At 40.8% G+C, this 19,224-nt stretch overlaps 1 protein-coding gene and 2 long non-coding RNA genes across 4 annotated transcripts in view; 2 read left to right on the top strand and 1 right to left on the bottom strand.

Annotated features, from left to right (window-relative positions):
- gnaz (guanine nucleotide binding protein (G protein), alpha z polypeptide) overlaps nt 1–19,224 on the bottom strand; it is a 47,253-nt gene that overhangs the window by 8,045 nt on the left and 19,984 nt on the right. The window contains exons 1-2 of one of the 2 annotated variants that reach the window (XM_055040187.1): nt 8,236–8,301; nt 6,143–7,444 (exon numbers count right to left, since the gene is read on the bottom strand). In XM_055040187.1, coding sequence (XP_054896162.1) covers nt 6,143–6,865 — 723 coding nt within the window. In that variant the 5' untranslated portion in view covers nt 6,866–7,444; nt 8,236–8,301. Of the gene's footprint in view, nt 1–6,142; nt 7,445–8,235; nt 8,302–19,224 lie in introns of those variants that run through there. The other variant, XM_055040186.1, reaches the window with a different exon arrangement.
- LOC129366385 (uncharacterized) lies at nt 8,423–8,951 on the top strand. The gene is made up of 3 exons (XR_008606615.1): nt 8,423–8,567; nt 8,643–8,813; nt 8,889–8,951. It is a non-coding gene; the product is annotated as an uncharacterized LOC129366385 (long non-coding RNA).
- LOC129366384 (uncharacterized) lies at nt 15,871–16,504 on the top strand. Its single transcript, XR_008606614.1, has 3 exons — nt 15,871–16,120; nt 16,196–16,366; nt 16,442–16,504. It is a non-coding gene; the product is annotated as an uncharacterized LOC129366384 (long non-coding RNA).

Genomic DNA, 19,224 nt, shown 5'->3' on the forward strand with positions numbered 1-19,224 from the left:
CCGCACGTCTCCACCCTTCAAACCTTCCAGCTTTGAAGGGTGTAGCCATTACAGTGACTGCTGGCCAAAGCAAGGCAATGATGTTAAATGACAAAGTTTTTGTTTTGTTTTGGGTTTTTTTTCCCCCCATCAAAACTGTTCCAGTGCTAGACCAGGGTTGGTTCTAATGTCAGCTTTAAAATGGAATAAAAAAAAGCAAAAACAATTTAGTTCCAGTTTGGTTTTCCAGAGTCAGAGAACCTGGTGGTGATTGGCCTGGAGGGCACAAGTGTCTCCATCCTAGTGAAGACATGAATTTTCCAAGTGGAGTCCAAAATAAGGGACACAGTTTCAAGTCAAGTCAAATTAGGAAACTTTGAATTTCAAGTTTTAAGTAAGTAATTTGTCCAAATATGTAATCAAATTACATATTTGTAATCAAATTACAAATCAGTAGTGAGCAAAATAAAAAGAAGCAAACTTGTTTCTGCAATATTACATCAAAGCTTCAGAATAACAAACTCTGGATATTCAGAAACTTACAGAGTTTCTGAACTAAGTTGTATTTTTTCTCAGTTGTGTTAGATCTGGAGATTATCACAATTATTACAATACTGCATATATAAACAATTTTTATGTTTTTTTTTTTTGCCTCACCTCAAATCATTTGTAGCATCTTAGTGTGAATAAACTTCAACTATAACACTGATAGAACCTCTTGATTTATAATATTTTAAGAAAACATCTTTCTGTTGGTGACCCACATTTGACATGATGCAACTGTGATCATTTTTAAACTTAATTTAATTTCTTAGTTTTAACACAGAGTGCACTTTATGTTAGAGCGCTGTGTGGTGGGTCCAACAAACACAAGGCCTGCTCATTTGCTGCGGCTAAGGCTTCATGTTCAAATGTCCGTTCAAGCAACTCACATTACTGTCTACATGCTTGCAATTAAGAATCTGTTCCAATGCACCTGCTGCTGTCTGGAATTAAAATGTCAATGAATCTGCCTCAGCATCTCTGTGCAGAGTTATCTAGGTGATGCAGCTTCTAATTCTATCTGCCTCCCTTTATTTTCATCCAGCTTTGTGTACACCTGCAGAGCAACTTTCTTCCGCCTAAAATAATTAGAATATTGTCAATATTGTGTCAGTATTAGAACCTGTTCTTCCACTGTGCCTCCGCGGTGCCATGGGATGTTCATTTCCATCTTACATTTCCATATTAATGCTGAATTTCATGCAAAATTAAGAGCATAGAAATGAACATGCTTTTCAGTAACTCGACATTTATGTTTAAAGCATCCCTTTCTATCAATTTTATGTCATATTTCCATATTCTTGGACTAGATTTGTATTTTTCATTATTTGTAAGTGATGACAAGTGATGATCACCAAAACTATAACAAATACAATGTGGGAACATTTCACTCTAAGATGAAGACTCAAGATGGGCATCAGTGATTAGAGCAGCAAATCCAGGTTAAAACAGGATGCAAAAGACCTATTTGTTTATAAGCAAAGATGCAAGTGGGGGTTAAAATTGGCTTTTATTAGTGTGACTTCATTTAGTACAAAAAATGTGCAAACACAAGAAATAGTCAGGTTTGAGGCATTACAGTGGTAAGCCAATAAAGATGATATCTATTATGTTTAATAAGCAACAGTTAAAGGCTGGAATTGATGTGGTTATTTTTTCTATTAGACTCAGCATGTCTACAGTTTTGTTCATAGATATAAACTTCAAAGGATGTTGGGTTCAAAGACTGATTTAACTTGAAATTTGAAAGAAATGAAGAAAGAGACAAAGAAAGAAACTAAAGAAGAAAGAAAGAAGGAAACTAGTCAGCATAATTTTTAGAAAAATCCGATGAGTCAAATCTGATCCGGAATGACACCTGTGACCTGATACACATTTGATTTCGTTTTGATTTTTACAAAAGTTGATTTCCCATGAACAAAGGGGGGTTTTTACAAATTGGTGCAAGCTCTTCTGTACATTGTGGGGTGTTATTAAATGCCTGTTTTTTCATAGCTATGACTAATGTGTTAAAAATTTGCAAATGTGATCAAATTAAGCCAAGTTGTGTAATCTTTGTTTTTAGTGACTACTTCAAGTAAGTTTCAACCAAAGTATCTGTGTTTCTTTGGAATATGTGTCAATATCGAGCAATATTTAATATGCAATGTTTGCTCACACCACTACTGCAAATGTACTTCTACTTTTAATTTTGTGTCCATACTTTTTGTGTTGAAAGCGCTTGAAAATGTTATGTTCCAGTTTTTTGTTGCAAAGAAAATACATTTGATTATGGCTTACATTCACCATTTTGCATGTTATGGAATGAAAAAAATCACATTTGTTGAAAAGTGTAGAAAATTCCTAACAGTTCAATTTATTATGCACAAGTTCCATTTTACTGAAACACCAATTCTATTTCACTGCAATAAAATATTCAAAAACATTGGAATTTATTAAACTAGTACATTTCAGTGTTATGTAGTTGCTGTTGCGTTTTACTTAAACTCATCTTGCAAACGATGAGAGAAACGGTTTCGGGTACATCTATGGTCCTTATCAACAAATCTGCTGGGTGATCTTATCTGTCCGTCTCATTCTTGAATGAGCTGAAGGAAAATATGGGTCATCTTTTTCGAAATACGTTTCTGAGAAAAGCATTTTACTTGTCGGCCAACAACAGCAGCTCTACTGAGTCCCCACTGTATCCATGAAAGTTAACTATCTTTGAAACATAATTACTCTACCAGAGTAGATTCACTCTGGTAGATCCGTTTTTTTTTCATCAGTAATTTTGTTAATTGACACATTCATCTAACAATAATTGAGCTAGGTGACATACGTAAGCTGATAAATCTGCATAATTTACAAGATGAAGCTTAGCTCTCTCACCAAAATGCATCTCATTACTGAGGTGTTGCTTAATGCATCTGATTCACTTAATAAGTGGGTTCTGTCAAAAGTTGTGCTCATCCTGAAAACAAACGGTAGCATGAATATCAACTGGACCTCTGCAAAACAAATAAGAGACTCTTGGATTTTAACTAACAGGGACTGTAAGAGTCGTCCTTGTAATTCGAAGCTCTGTCTTTTTGTCATTCACCTTTGTGTAAAAGTGTTTTTTTTTCTCGTCTCGTGCTAGTTAACTCCCGTTGCTACACAATCTGCTAATTCTCACAGGTACAACCTCACACTTTATTCTGTGAACTCAATTAACACCATCCTGCATTTTCTCCTCAGACTTTATTTTTAACCTATAAAACTAATTGATTTCATGTTCCAGCCTGGCGCAGCCAGTGCACGTTTTACTTTATCTCAGTAACCCGTAAATTATCAGGCCAGTTTGGTATTCAGCAAGGACCATGTTTCAGCTGCACAGAGTCAACTCGATGACATCAAGTAAAGCCTGGATATTACAGTTGCATATAAGGACTGAACTGTATTTGTGACACTGGAAAATGACAATATTTGACTGGGATGCAATATCTGTCCAACTATTCTTAAACACCCTGATAACAAGAATGGTTATAAATGGGAAATTATTTAGATTCCACAAATGTTTTAAAATAGCATCCACTGCTAAGATAACAGGCTAAAGTAAAAGCATTTGATAATTTATATGCATTTTACCATCATAAAAAACAGCCCGGTACATTCCTACTATAAAAAACGTTGGATAAGGACAATAGAGATAGAAAAAGGTATTTAGGTTGTTTATTGAACTGCACCGGAATGCCTGAACAGATTGTACATTCTTTTAAGGAAAAGAATGAGATGGCTTTGTATATTCTGCATGTCTGTTTTTTGGAAAATGTAAAAACTGCTGTGTGTCTACCGAACAGAGTGATGCATTTGATAAATTTGTAAAACATTTATTTTTAAATCAGAAGTCGGTCTTGGGTTTGATGTCACAACTGAGCTAAAAGCTCAGTTCCAGATAGTCTGAGAAGTTGGGAATTCAACATGTTTGAAATTGTTCACAGCACCTCTTGTGAACATCGTTTTAAGCTTTACCTTTCATGACCAAAGCAACACTTTTACTTTGTTCAGTTTATTGTTGTAGGCGGTACATGAAACCTTGATAATAATTAATAAATGCTTTCTCACATTGGTGTTTTATAAAATAACCATGTTTCAACCTACAGCTTTTTAATGTTGATGCTATGGGTGGAGACATTGAAATGCAAAGTCAGCCTTAAAAACCCTAACTGGGAATAGTCTCCGTCTCTCCCACTTTCCATGTGGGAAGCCGGAGTTCAGCAGGGAAACCAGTGAAATGCACCTTAAGTTGTCGATTGGTTTGCATTTAACAGTAAATTAAATCAATTAAAAATGGGGTCAAACACTGCATATGATATTTTTTTATAACATGGAGATATACAGTATGTCACCATATGTATTGCATGGTTTCTTGACTCATATTGGCAAAATGTTTAAATGTTGAATAATTTTAAAGTTAAGTCACAAGTGGACAAATTGTACCTATTACACCAAACTTCTCTATTAAAAGTTTCTTGGATTATTTCTATACTTCTGTTTCTGTGAGGGTTTTTTCTGTTTGAAATAAGTCAAAAGAACCTTAGAAATAATTGTTTTGGGGGGTTATTTCTACCATACCATACATTTACTACACTTGTTTAGCATTACATGTCAAATTCCTCATAAAGATTGGTTGTCTCATCCCAATCCTGTAGCCACAGCTGACATTATTTACTCTATTTTTGGGTACCCTGTTTCACAGGGCAGGGAATTTTCTTCTTGGAAATGTGTTGCTGCCTATTGATACAGAGGCACAATGCGTCAAGTGTTTCTCTTCACATGACTGCAGTATATAAAAGAGCTTGACTGTCCTGCTTTTTCTTGTTGCTTTAACTTACATATTCATGATTTACCAAGTTGGATGTACATTTTTAAGTGAATTGTTATCATAATACAGAAAACAAACATCTTTGAACACAGAAATTAGTGATCCACTCAGTTTAATGGGATGCTTGTTTACTGTAGCAGTTTAAGCACACCTAACAAATTGTTAAGGGCTTAGCAAGCTAATATACTCATTTAATTGTAAAGAAATGTATTAACTGATTTTTATGTGATGTCATTACACCCAAAAATTAAACTTAAAGCAAAGATAATCAAATTATGAACACAACTATCTAAGAGTCAATGAAATATCTGAAAGTTGTTTTTGAAAATAGAACAAATTAGCTTTAAATATAACTACTTTAAAAATCCTACAAGAGGCAGAAAATAGCACTGAACAAAAAACAAAGCCTCTGTGACACTTCACATATCAACTGTGGTCACGTTGATACGTGACCAGAGCAGGGCTGCTTGTATTGTGAAAGGGGATCCACAGAGAGGAAGTAACACAGCCAAATGCTTGTGTGCTCTGCTTTCTTCTCAGAAATATGAAATAATCTGTTCCACATAGTAGTTGTTTGCCACTGAGAACTTTTAGCTTGTCAAATAACAATTTTCTAGTGAGTTCCAGTGATTTAAGGACATTAGAAAAAGTGGAAATTATATCAAGAGATATGAACGCTTTAGTTTTTTTTTTGAAAATGTGGAACTAGACAAATGCTTTCTAGACAAAAGAATCACAGTAACAATGACAACTATGCTTGGAAAAGTCAAGATGGACCTTTTTATTTTTGGGATATTTTAACATTTGTGACATTCTGGTTTGAGCTTCTTTTGCAACTGGAGATACTGGGGCATTGGTCAAAGAATATGAAGATTATAAACTCGATTGCTTGGTGGTTGAAACATGGAAAGAGAAAAACGTTCCAATAGGACAAATACATTAAAATTGCTTTTTGAATGGAGAAAGCAGGCTACGATCAAGCTTCTTTAAACTATAGATTTCTCCACCATTTTTGTCCACACATGGTGGACAGACATCCAACTAAAAGGCCCAGAAGCTTATTGATGACTACAAAACCATGTAGCTGCAGTGCAATGTGCTAAGACGGATCTAACCAAATATTAGTTGGAGTGCATGTATCATGGTTTGTAATTTTGAGGATGTGTGGATTAGAGAAAATCGACAGCAACTTTAAACATGTGAGGAGTGAATGGCAAACATCTGACTACAATCTAGTAATTGTAAAACTGGGTCCCAAACAGAAATTTTCCTTACCGTCTGGTTGTCCTCGTAGAGTTTTAGATCATAGCCACTCAGCTCAACACAGAATATGATTGCAGTCACGCCCTCAAAACAGTGAATCCACTTCTTTCTCTCCGAACGCTGTCCACCCACATCCACCATCTTAAAGGTGAGCTCCTTGAAGGTGAACTTGTTCTCCACAATGCCTGTGGTCATGTCACGGGAGCGCAAGATGTCCTCTACAGTGGGGATGTACTCAGCTGCAGAGATGCGGTCCAGGTCGTTTAGGTAGTAGGAGGTGTTGTCCTCTAAGTGATACTCGTTGGAGCGCTGAAAGCACTCCTGGACCCCTGCATCCGCCCACAGACGTTTCATTACCCCCAGCAGCTCTGGAGTGATCTCCCCTTTGCTCTCAGCTGGCCCTGTGAGGGCAAAGAGTTGAACGGCGTCATAGGCGCGATCAGGATTGTGAAAGTCAATCTTAAGAGTGGTGAGGGCTCGGATTATGCGGGTGAGAGAGTCGATGGCGTTATAGAGGATGAGAGGCTTGTACTCCTTGCAGGCTTCCAGGTTAAAGCCACCACTGTGAATGATTTTCATCTGCTTAACAATGGTGCTCTTTCCGGAGTTGCTGGTGCCCAGCAGGAGAAGCTTGATCTCACGCCGTTGCCGCTGACTCTCTGAGCGCAGATGGCGGTCGATCCGCCTCGAGCGCCGAGCCGCTTCCTTCTCCTCCGAGCTCTGACGGCATCCCATGGTCCTCCACCACGTCGTTAGCACAAAGGAACTCGTGCTGCCTCTGGATGGGAAAGCAAATTATGATGAAGAAGTGGATCAATAGGAGGTGGTGGTGGAGGAGCCGGAGACTTATTTCTGTAAAGCGCAAGGATTCAGGAAAGGACCCAGACAAGAAATCAGTGATAACACGAGACAGCAAAGGGACCACATACAGGAGTGACTCAGGAGTATTTCATTCTTTTTCTTCAGGGGCAGTCTGTGAGTTCTGTGTAGGCAGAACCCAGACTTGTGGGATGCCCACACAGTCCCTGGCACTGAGGATGGACTGCCTACTGAAGCCAACAGAGCTGGGGTTCATAGCAGGGGCTTCCCCTGAGGAAAAGCACTGGTGAAAGACTGGGGAAAGGTTACTGTATGTCAGCGGAGAAAAGACTTGGACTTGATGCTTGTGAATATGAAATCCCAGTCACTCTCCTCCCTCATGGCTCTTGTGCAGTGTTCTGACCATGCACAATATTTAGCCAGTTTTGTTTGATCCAGGTGAAAAAAACGTTTCCTCCTCTTCTTCTGTTAGATTTCTCCCAGAGGATGGGAAGCCTGTCAACACAGAACATGGAGAAAAAGATTTTATACTTTCAAGTTTCACGTCACAGAATCACATGTCAGGTATTTTGTATGCATTGCAATTTTATGCTTGTGTTCAGGCATATCTGCTTCATTTTCCTACTTTTTCTTTAGGTTGAAAAATAAGACACAAGACTGGATGGACTCAATGTGATGTCATTTCCTTCTCTTACAAAGAGACACTTCTGTTGGGGGAAGTGCGGACAATGCAGCTGAATAGGAGCCAATGCAAATTATTGAGATTTTAGTACAATAAAGTTTTAAAGTATCAAACTGTCTTGTTTTATAAGTTGTATTTGAATATGACATAGGTTCAAGACACTGATTTGCAAAGTAAAACTTTAAATGAATGTGGCTTGTCATAGACATAGGATAGAGTGACTTTACTTCAATGTTTTTAATATGAAAATCAATAAACAAAAGCAAAATTATAAAATTTTTCAACTTGTCTGTCATGGCATCCAAACACCTAAAACAGTCAAAAACACAAGACACAAAAGGATTTCTTTCCTGTTTTAAACTTTTATTGCTCCAAACTCTGTCTGTTTAAACTCTCCGTTTCTACATTACATACAATATTCAACTTAAGATTACCATTAAAACCATATGTAGTGACAGTGCTATTAGAAAATTCCAAATTGTTTTCTCTGTCCCTTCAACACACAAAGAAATAAGACAGCAGTTGTGAAAGGTTGTATAGCAACAATTCTTCAACCCCCAAAGATCACAAAGCATTAAAAGTAGCTGCTTTTTGAATGTTTTACCTGCACAAGGGAAAGGCTTGAAAATGGTTTTGTCCTCGCTTCATGTAGGAGAAAAACACAGAAGCGCTCCTCTCTTTCAACGTCAAATACTAAGTGAAAATTCAGTCAGATGTTTGCACTCTTGGTCTGGTTTGTTTACCTTGTTACTAGCTTGCCAAATTCTTTTAACTCTTTGTTAGGATTCAAGTTGGTGTGAGTGCTCCTCCGAATAGACAATCTTCGTGGGAGCGTTCCGGCAGGCTGACGCACCTGAAGCGGATTTCTGAAATCGGCTGCAGGATTCTTAAGAAGCGGTGGAGCAGCCATTCATCGCTCGATGGTCCCACTTGTTGGTCAGAGTCAATCCCAAGGTTTGCCAAGCTTCACGTTGACTAAGGACTAAGTTAATCTTTATTGTTTTTTCTCAGATTTTGGATGCTCTGCCTGGATCCAGCTAAGTTACCACGCCCACCCGAACACTGACACCGATCGCCCTCCGGACTAGACGCTCTCGTCTGCCGCCTGAGCCCGCAACCTTCTCGGAGCCTTTGCACCAACGGATCCTACCTCCTCCTCGGCAATCCTCCATCAGATGATCTGTAAGCCCTTCCCTCCACTTCCCTGTCAAGATCCTCTCACTCCCGCTCCTACTAACCTCTCCCCTCTCCAAGCAGTACCTGAGCCGCCCAGCCGCTCCCGAAACCAGAGGACAACTTAGGCTCAACATATTCCATAATAACTGTAAATAAATCTTTGAACCAAAAACCTTCCGGTCTGATGTCTAAACCTGCATGTGGGTAAAGAAACTCAAATCCAGCATGACAGAACCATCGAGCCATGTTGACCCAGCAGGTTCTCACACAAGACCCGGTTTAAGTTCAGCAGAACTCCTAGCCCGCCATGACGCTATGCTTCGCACTTTATTAGACCAGCAGAGTTTCCAGGGCCAGCTGATGGATCAGTTGAGAACCACAGTCTCGGAACTATCACACAGGCTGGAGCAAAACCCTCAGCCTCAAATTACAGCCGGAGCAGCGGCCCCAGTCTTTCCTCCGGGGGTGGAGCAGATAGCGGTAGCGGCTTCAGGTGGGTCGCTCCGAGCTCGTGAGATTTCACCCCGACACCAGAACATTATTCGGGAGAGATTGGAAAGTGTGGAGGATTCATTCTGCAGTGTTCTATTGTATTTTGCAGAGCTCCAGGCTCATTTCCGGATGACCCCGCCAAGATAGCTTACATGATCGGACTTTTGAAGGGAAGAGCCCTGAGATGGGCAGAAGCTAAATTTAGCCTCTCATCTCTTTCACAAACACCTTTTGCTACCTTCTTGAACGAGTTAAAGCAAACTTTTGGTTATGCAGAGTCCAGTTCAGAAATCTCGCATCAGCTTTGGAACCTGAAGCAGGGGTCCCGTTCTGTAGCTGAATTTGCCATTGATTTTCGCACTCTAGCAGCCACGTCTGGTTGGAATGACGAAGCTCTCAAAGGGGCTTTCATGCAGGCTCTCAATGAGACTCTCAAAGATGAACTGGCATGCAGGGATGAACCAGCCAGTTTGGAGAACCTGATAGCTTTGGCTATTAAGGTCGATAATAGACTTAGAGGAAGGTCCCGAGAGAAGAGAGCATTTAAACCTGTGCCTTTTTCAGACAAACTCGCACCAGAGGTTGCTATGGAAACCATCCCGAACACGCCTTCTTCCGAGGAGCCCATGCAGATCGGCCGCACCAGAATTTCCCCCACAGAACGACAACGACGACTAGAAGCTCGTGCCTGCTTCTATTGCGGTCTTACTGGTCACTTCGTCGCCGTATGCCCGGCTCGGTTAAAAGGCGGAGCCCACCAGTGATAACGGGAGTCCTGGTGGGTGGCTGTTCCAGTTTGATCTCCCGACTTTCTCTTTCTGCATCCCTTTTCATCAACCAAAGGTCAGTTAACGTATCGGCTCTAATTGATTCTGGATGTGAGCAGAACCTGATCGATGAAAATTTGGTAAAGAAACTAAATATTCCTACAATTTCTCTCCCCGTCCCGGTCCAAGTTTCCGCCCTGGATGGAGGAGTCTTGCCCGTCATTTCACAACAGACTAAACCCATTGAACTTCTGGTTTCAGGAAATCATCGTGAGATTTTGATCTTCTATGTGTTTCCCTCTCCGCAGACCCCTCTGGTGCTGGGTTTCCCTTGGCTGAGACAGCACAATCCTCACCTTAATTGGAATGAGGGGAGAGTGGAATCATGGAGCAGAACCTGCCACTCAACCTGTCTACAGGCCGCCCAGACGACTCCACAATTGGACATCACCCGGGAGGATGAGGAGGACATTCTGGACCTGTCCAAGATTCCCCCTGAATATCATGATTTGAAAATGGTTTTTCAGAAAAATAAAGCACTGTCACTTCCCCCCACCGCCCCTATGACTGTGCTATTGATCTCCTTCCCGGTGCTCCGTTGCCCTCCAGTCGACTTTATAACATTTCTAAGCCAGAGAGGGAGAGCATGCTAAAATATATTAACGAGTCCCGCGCTGCAGGCATTATTCGCCCTCCACGTCTCCGCTGGGGCGGGATTTTTTTTTGTGTCTAAGAAAGACGGCTCTCTCAGACCATGTATTGATTATAAGTGTCTTAATCAGATCACGGTTAAAAATAAGTATCCCCTTCCCCTTCTCACATCAGCTTTTGAACCGGTCTTGTGCGAAATTCGGTTCCCCTGTGAAAATCTGTTCCCCCTGCGTCGGGAGCGCGCATTACAGCCAGAGAGGCGAAAGAGGCGGATCTGATCATTTTCACGTCGCTTCTGATCGATTTCTCGGTAAAAAAAACAACTAATACAACCATGTCAATGTTGTAACACTCAGTTTAATTTGCAGCTGTTGTTTAAAAAAATTGTAAAATAAATAAATAAACGAGGTCTTCTGACGCTGTTTTGTGTTATTGTAAACACCAAGAGAATCGCTCTTTTCTCACGTAAGTCTGGCAGAAATAAAAGTCAGTCACCAAACAGTTTTCCCAACACGTGGTGTGTATGTAAAGGTTTTTGTGAATTTGGAAACAGTTGTTCTTTATTCCCCAAGGTTATGGAGTAAGGAGAGGAAATAATGGATGATTCAGCAGCCTGAAATATTCTGTTCCCCCTCCATAAAATGGGAACAAATTATTTTACCTGCAAATGCTTAACTGTGCTTATTCCTCTCATCATCAACAATAAATCCTGTGAATTTGGTAGCATTTGCTCCTTTTTTGCCAGAGTTATGAGGGGGGAACCATATATTTCAGCTGGCTAAAATATTCCGTTCCCCCTCTATAAAATGGGAACAACTGAACTTACCAGCAAGATTTTTTCTCTGCTTATTCCTCTCATCATCAACAATAAATACTGTGAATTTGGTAGCATTTGCTCTTATTTTGCCAGAGTTATGAGGGGGGAACCATATATTTTAGCTGGCTAAAATATTCCGTTCCCCCTCCATAAAATGGGAACAACTGAACTTACCAGCAATGTTTTTTCTCTGCTTATTCCTCTCATCATCAACAATAAATACTGTGAATTTGGTAGCATTTGCTCCTTTTTTGTCAGAGTTATGAGGGGGGAACCATATATTTTTAGCTGGCTAAAATATTCCGTTCCCCCTCCATAAAATGGGAACAAATTATTTTACCTGCAAATGCTTAACTGTGCTTATTCTTCTCATCATCAACAATAAATCCTGTGATTTTGGTAGCATTTGCTCCTACTTTGCCAGAATTATGGGGGGGAACCAAATATTTTAGCTGTTTTACCTGACTGAAATTATCCGTTCCCCCTCAAAAACATGGAAACAAATGTATTTATCAACAGTAATCATCAACAGCAAACTGGCTGTTGGCAAACAGCAAGTTTGAAAACATTTCATCACTATTTGCTCCATCACCATCTCCACCTGCTGCAGCACCTCCCCCTGCTCCAGTCCCTCCACCGACTCCATCCCCACCTCCTGCTCCATCACCGTCTTCCTCTGCTCTGCCATTGACTCCTGTCCAGTCCAGAAAAAAACTCAAGCTGAGAAATGTAAATTTGATTTCCAATTCTTATAAATATACATCAATGCACATGCATTTCAGTTTTTTATTATCATACATATATGTCTCATAAAGACTTTATGTCTTTGTACTGATATGCTTTCATCTTATTTTAATAAAAGGAATAATTTCAGTATATTATTAAAACAAAATGATACTGAAATTATTCCTTTTATTAAAATAAGAGGAAGACGGTGATGGAGCAGGAGGTGGGGATGGAGTCTTGCTGGTAAGTGCAGTTGTTCCCATTTTATGGAGGGGGAACGGAATATTTTAGCCAGCTAAAATATATGGTTCCCCCCTCATACCTCTGGCAAAATAAGAGCAAATGCTACCAAATTCACAGGATTTATTGTTGATGATGAGAGGAATAAGCAGAGAAAAAACATTGCTGGTAAGTTCAGTTGTTCCCATTTTATGGAGGGGGAACGGAATATTTTAGCCAGCTAAAATATATGGTTCCCCCCTCATATCTATGGCAAAAAAGGAGCAAATGCTACCAAATTCACAGTATTTATTGTTGATGATGAGAGGAATAAGCAGAGAAAAAACATTGCTGGTAAGTTCAGTTGTTCCCATTTTATGGAGGGGGAACGGAATATTTTAGCCAGCTAAAATATATGGTTCCCCCCTCATAACTCTGGCAAAAAGGAGCAAATGCTACCAAATTCACAGGATTTATTGTTGATGATGAGAAGAATAAGCACAGTTAAGCATTTGCAGGTAAAATAATTTGTTCCCATTTTATGGAGGGGAACAGAATATTTCAGGCTGCTGAATCATCCATTATTTCCTCTCCTTACTCCATAACCTTGGGGAATAAAGAACAACTGTTTCCAAATTCACAAAAACCTTACATACACCACGTGTTGGGAAAACTGTTTGGTGACTGACTTTTATTTCTGCCAGACTTACGTGAGAAAAGAGCGATTCTCTTGGTGTTTACAATAACACAAAACAGCGTCAGAAGACCTCGTTTATTTATTTATTTTACAACTTTTTTAAACAAAAGCTGCAAATTAAACTGAGTGTTACAACATTGACATGGTTGTATTAGTTGTTTTTTTTTTTTTTTTTTTTACCGAGAAATTGATCAGAAGCGACGTGAAAATGATCAGATCCGCCTCTTTCGCCTCTCTGGCTGTAATGCGCGCTCCCGACGCAGGGGGAACAGATTTTCACAGGGGAACCGAATTTCGCACAAGACCGGTACAGGGTGCCACCGTGTTTACTAAATTGGACCTACGAAACGCTTACCATCTGGTGCGCATCCGTGAAGGTGATGAATGGAAAACGGCGTTCAAAACCCCGCTGGGCCATTTCGAATATCTGGTCATGCCTTTCGGTCTGACGAATGCCCCGGCCGTTTTCCAGTCCCTTATCAATGACGTGTTGCGTGATTTTCTGGATCAATTTGTGTTTGTTTACCTGGACGACATCCTGATTTTTTCTGAGACCCTGGCGGAACATAAACGGCATGTAAGGTTGGTCCTACAGCGTCTGTTAGAAAATAGTTTGTATGTTAAAGCGGAAAAATGCGAGTTTCATGTGCCTTCCATCTCGTTCCTGGGGTTCATTTTGGAGAGTGGGCAGGTGAAGCCGGATCCCGGGAGAATTCGCGCAGTTTTGGATTGGCCGACCCCATCTTCTCGCAAGCAACTACAACGTTTTTTGGGGTTTGCTAATTTTTATCGAAGGTTTGTCCGTAATTACAGTCAGACTGCGGCCCCCATGACCAGTCTTACGTCCACCAAGGTCCAGTTCTCCTGGACTCCGGAAGCTGACGCAGCGTTTTCGGCTCTGAAAAAGAAATTCGCTAATGCCCCGGTCCTGATCCAGCCAGACCCACTAGGCAATTCACATTGGAAGTGGATGCTTCCGATTCAGGGGTGGGGGCGGTGTTATCTCAAACCTCGCCTTCTGATCACAAGATGCATCCGTGCGCTTTTTTTTCTCGCCGACTTTCTCCTTCAGAAAGAAACTATGACGTGGGGGACCGGGAGTTGTTGGCGATTAAAATGGCTTTTGAAGAGTGGCGCCACTGGTTGGAGGGGGCTGAGCTTCCGATTGTGGTTTGGACCGATCACAAAAATTTATCCTATCTGCAGACGGCTAAACGGTTGAATCCGCGACAGTCAAGATGGTCTCTTTTTTTTTCCAGATTCAACTTTATCATTTCATATAGACCAGGTTCTAAGAATGTGAAACCAGATGCTCTCTCCCGACAATTCTCCTCTGATGAGGACCCTATTGTGGACACCATAGTTCCTCGCTCATGCATCATGGGGGGGGTTTCCTGGGACATCTGACCAGGTCCTCAAAGCTCAGCAGTCGGATCCTGATCCAGGTACTGGTCCTCCGGGTCGAATTTACGCTCCTTCTTCTGTTCGCTCCCGTCTGATCCATTGGGCTCACGCTTCCCGTTTTTCTGGTCACCCGGGCGCCAGTCGGACCGCGGCATTAATCAGGCGCTCCTTTTGGTGGCCGTCCCTTCATAAGGATGTGAAAGAGTATGTTTCGGCCTGCCCCTCCTGCGCTAAGAACAAGTCCAGCCATCAACTTCCCAGTGGGCTTTTGCAGCCCTTACCCGTTCCGGGACGTCCTTGGTCCCATATTGCTCTTGATTTTGTCACCGGCCTGCCCCCTTCTAAGGGTTCACAGTCATACTTACCATCGTGGACCGTTTTTCCAAGGCCTGTCACCTTGTGCCCCTTAAAATTGCCGTCTGCTGCGGAAACTGCTCTTTTGCTTATTAAGCATGTTTTTAGGCTCCATGGGATTCCTAGGGAAATTCTATCTGACAGGGGACCCCAGTTTATCTCGAAGGTATGGAAAGACTTTTGTGGCGCGCTTGGGGCCAAGGTATCTTTATCTTCTGGGTTTCATCCTCAGACCAATGGGCAAACGGAGCGCATGAATCAGGAGATGGAATCTACACTTCGCTGCCTGTGCTCCTCCAACCCCTCCTCATGGTCCTCCCAGCTGCCCTGGGTTGAGTATGCACATAACAGCCACGTTTCTTCCGCTTCTGGTTTGTCCCCATTTGAATGTTCACTAGGTTATCAGCCTCCTCTCCTCCCATCAGACGAATCCCGGAATGCCGTCACGTCAGCTCAACACCACATTCGGAAGTGCCAGCGCATTTGGAGGGATGCTACTGCAGCATTGAATCGCACCGCTGCCCAGAATCGCCGCTTTGCGGACAGGAAGAGACGTCAAGCTCCTGTTTACAGGCCGGGTCAGAGGGTTTGGCTGTCGGCCAAAGACATTCCCCTAAAAGCTGCATCTAAGAAATTATCTCCTAAGTATTTAGGTCCGTTTGAGATCCAGGCTATTGTGAACCCCGCTGCGGTCAGACTCAGGCTCCCACCTTCTCTCAGGGTTCATCCCGTGTTTCATGTTTCCCTACTGAAGCCTGTGAGGTCTAGCCCGCTTTGCCCTCCAGTTGGCTCCCCTCCTCCGCTATATTGATGGGGGTCCGGCCTATACTATTAATAAAATCCTTGACGTACGTCGGAGGGGCAGGGGTTTTCAATATCTGGTGGATTGGAAAGGTTACGGCCCGGAGGAACGCTCCTGGGTTTCCAGGTCTTTTATTCTGGACAAGTCGGTTCTGAGGAGGTTTCATGCCACCAGAGCTTCGGGTTCCTCGGGACCGCCGGGTGGCGGTCATTGAGGGAGGGGTAATGTTAGGATTCAAGTTGGTGTGAGTGCTCCTCCGAATAGACAATCTTCGTGGGAGCGTTCCGGCAGGCTGACGCACCTGAAGCGGATTTCTGAAATCGGCTGCAGGATTCTTAAGAAGCGGTGGAGCAGCCATTCATCGCTCGATGGTCCCACTTGTTGGTCAGAGTCAATCCCAAGGTTTGCCAAGCTTCACGTTGACTAAGGACTAAGTTAATCTTTATTGTTTTTTCTCAGATTTTGGATGCTCTGCCTGGATCCAGCTAAGTTACCACGCCCACCCGAACACTGACACCGATCGCCCTCCGGACTAGACGCTCTCGTCTGCCGCCTGAGCCCGCAACCTTCTCGGAGCCTTTGCACCAACGGATCCTACCTCCTCCTCGGCAATCCTCCATCAGATGATCTGTAAGCCCTTCCCTCCACTTCCCTGTCAAGATCCTCTCACTCCCGCTCCTACTAACCTCTCCCCTCTCCAAGCAGTACCTGAGCCGCCCAGCCGCTCCCGAAACCAGAGGACAACTTAGGCTCAACATATTCCATAATAACTGTAAATAAATCTTTGAACCAAAAACCTTCCGGTCTGATGTCTAAACCTGCATGTGGGTAAAGAAACTCAAATCCAGCATGACACTCTTAGCATTGTATCTGGTCATGTACTTAAAGCCAACATATGAAACTGGGCTTTTTGTCCTGAAAAGAATTTATTTTATACCTTCACAGTAAGAGCCTTATATTGTATATATGTTGTAGACTGTATCGGCATGACCAGGCTTTAATACAAGAGGTGATCCATTACTGGATCATTTGTTTCTGATTTACTCTGAAAAAGAGCTGCAATTCACTTCAGAGAGATTGTAAAGAAAAGGAAACTGGAAGATTAACAAAACTTATTTATTGAAAATAGAATAAACAAAAGCTGAAGGAAGAATGAAGGCCAATCTCCAGCAGCATAATTTTAGATCATTTTCTCTTCGGTAACCAACATGGCATTGTCAAGGCTTTTAGCTCCACCAATCATGGTGAAACACCTCCATAATCAAAAATGCTAAGATGTTGTCCCACATTCCTTATCGAACAGGATAAGGAGTTAATGATTAGTTTTTAGTTAGTTAATAACTAAGAATTGACCACATCTGAAAAATAACCTAAAAACACAAGACAAAAACCAGATTGTGAAATTATTTCTGCTGACACAAATAGATTTAATCCTTCTGCAACAGCAACAATTAGCAGTTGCCTAATTTCTTACAAAGTAAAAATGTGGAAACCATAAAACAAATCCTATGATGTTGTGATTATATATTCATTTTATATCAGACCATTAATGCTCTCGAACTCTGTAACATTACCTGTTTAAAATCCTTTCCTCTCCTTGCTTCTACAGACCCAGAAAATGATTATTTATGCTTTGTTTAATTTCTTCAGTCCGTCAGGTTAGATTATTTTGTTGTCATGTTTCAAGATTTAACATTAACAAAAAATGTGAGGAGTTTAAATTGAGAGACATTAACTCATAGGAAAGTTACTGATCAGAAAACTTGTCATTCAGTTTGTGGTTTATTCAAAAAGCTCCATGACAAGAGTACATTTGGGCCCGCTTCCTGTGTTGGAAAAACTATGCAAGTACCATGCAAAGCTCCTCCAGTGGAAACACATCTGTGGCTACAGTTTGTGCTTCACACTACTGACTAGTGATTTTGTCATCTTACGATAAAAACATTCAACATGAAACTAAAATCCGGCTTTCATTTAGTAATCTTTCTTTATTGAAGTCTCACATTGTTGCTGGTTTTGCACAGATTAAGGAGTCAACGTGCAACATGTCTCTTAAGCTCTTTTCACAATAGATCATTAACATTGATAGCCTCAATTTTACCTTTACATTGATGTTTCTCATAAAGTAATCAATCCAAATTACACTTACAGAGTCACTGTGCATGAACATGGTCAGTTCAGACATTATTTCATGTATAACATGGACAACACAATCAGTTTGTATGATGAAACATTCTGCAAATGTACACAATATGGGTTAATTGATCTGGAAATACTTTTCAACTTATTGAATGGAAATGTCTTCTTACTACAGGATTTAAGTTAACTGGATATTAAGTTTAATAATATTTTTTGTTGTCCATTGTGTATTGTTGAATGGTGTCTACACTGCTATGAAACATTGTAGCTCATGTATGACCTACATATTGAGACATTTTCCTCAAAAATGGCATGCCAGACAGTTCCTTTTAGAAATGAGTGAGTTGCAATCTGATGTCTGAAAGTTATGCTGTGGCCAGATGCTCTATTTACTGATGGGTAAGAACGCACCACAGAGGAACATTGGTTGCAAAGCTGGAAATGCATGCCAACCTATAGGGGTTGCTGCATGCAACTACTGAGAAACAGTTTTGCAGCCATCAAGTAATAAATACTAACAAGTGCTACAAGTGTTTAAAAATTTGAATGCCAAGTCTTGCTTTCCTTTTATTTAACTTATAGTTTCACTTTAAAAAAGTTTTATTTATTTATTTTTTTAATCAACAACTAACAATATTTATTTCAGTAGTTCAATAATGAGCTACTGTTATAGAAAAAAGTCTTAAATTAGCAATAATATTGTCAGTCAGACTTATCATATAAGAGTAAGCATTAGGCCTATACACTTGCACAAAAAAACAAGTGTAATTATTTTTTCTTGTTAGTTCATTTTACAAAGGTGATATTAATATTAGTAAGACTTATCTACTCTGTCTTCAGAAAAAATAGTGAAAAAAACATGCAAAAATTCAGCTATAACCCCAAAAGCTAAAATTTTACAAGTAGAAAATGAAACCATTTTTTTTGACCAAATGTGTGTTAATTTTTGTTGTAGTTCTAAAATTATGAAATAATTTCAAAGATGATTTAATTAAATCCAAATAAGCGCCATCAAATAAAACGCTCTTCCTCTAATTGAATGTTAGTGATGAGATTATAAAAGAGGTCCTTACTCGTCAGGTGCTTACTGACTTGTGCTCATTCCCCTGGTGCTATTATCTGAGCAGCGCCTCTTCTGAACTCTTTATCTGATTTACCTGGTCTCTTCAGCTACATGTGTGCGCTTTTACATATCTGAATCAGAGAAGAGATTAGCTCACCATGTCAACTTATTCAGTATCAACATACAATCGCATGTTGCATCTTGCATGTTTAATCTAGATCAAACATACAAGGCAGATGGCATGTAAGTGATGCAGTTTGGATGAAAGAAGCATATTTCCTTGCCG

This window comes from Poeciliopsis prolifica, unplaced genomic scaffold, assembly GCF_027474105.1.
Source record: "Poeciliopsis prolifica strain line A6 unplaced genomic scaffold, Auburn_PproV2 SCAFFOLD015, whole genome shotgun sequence".
Taxonomy (NCBI): Eukaryota; Metazoa; Chordata; class Actinopteri; order Cyprinodontiformes; family Poeciliidae; genus Poeciliopsis; species Poeciliopsis prolifica.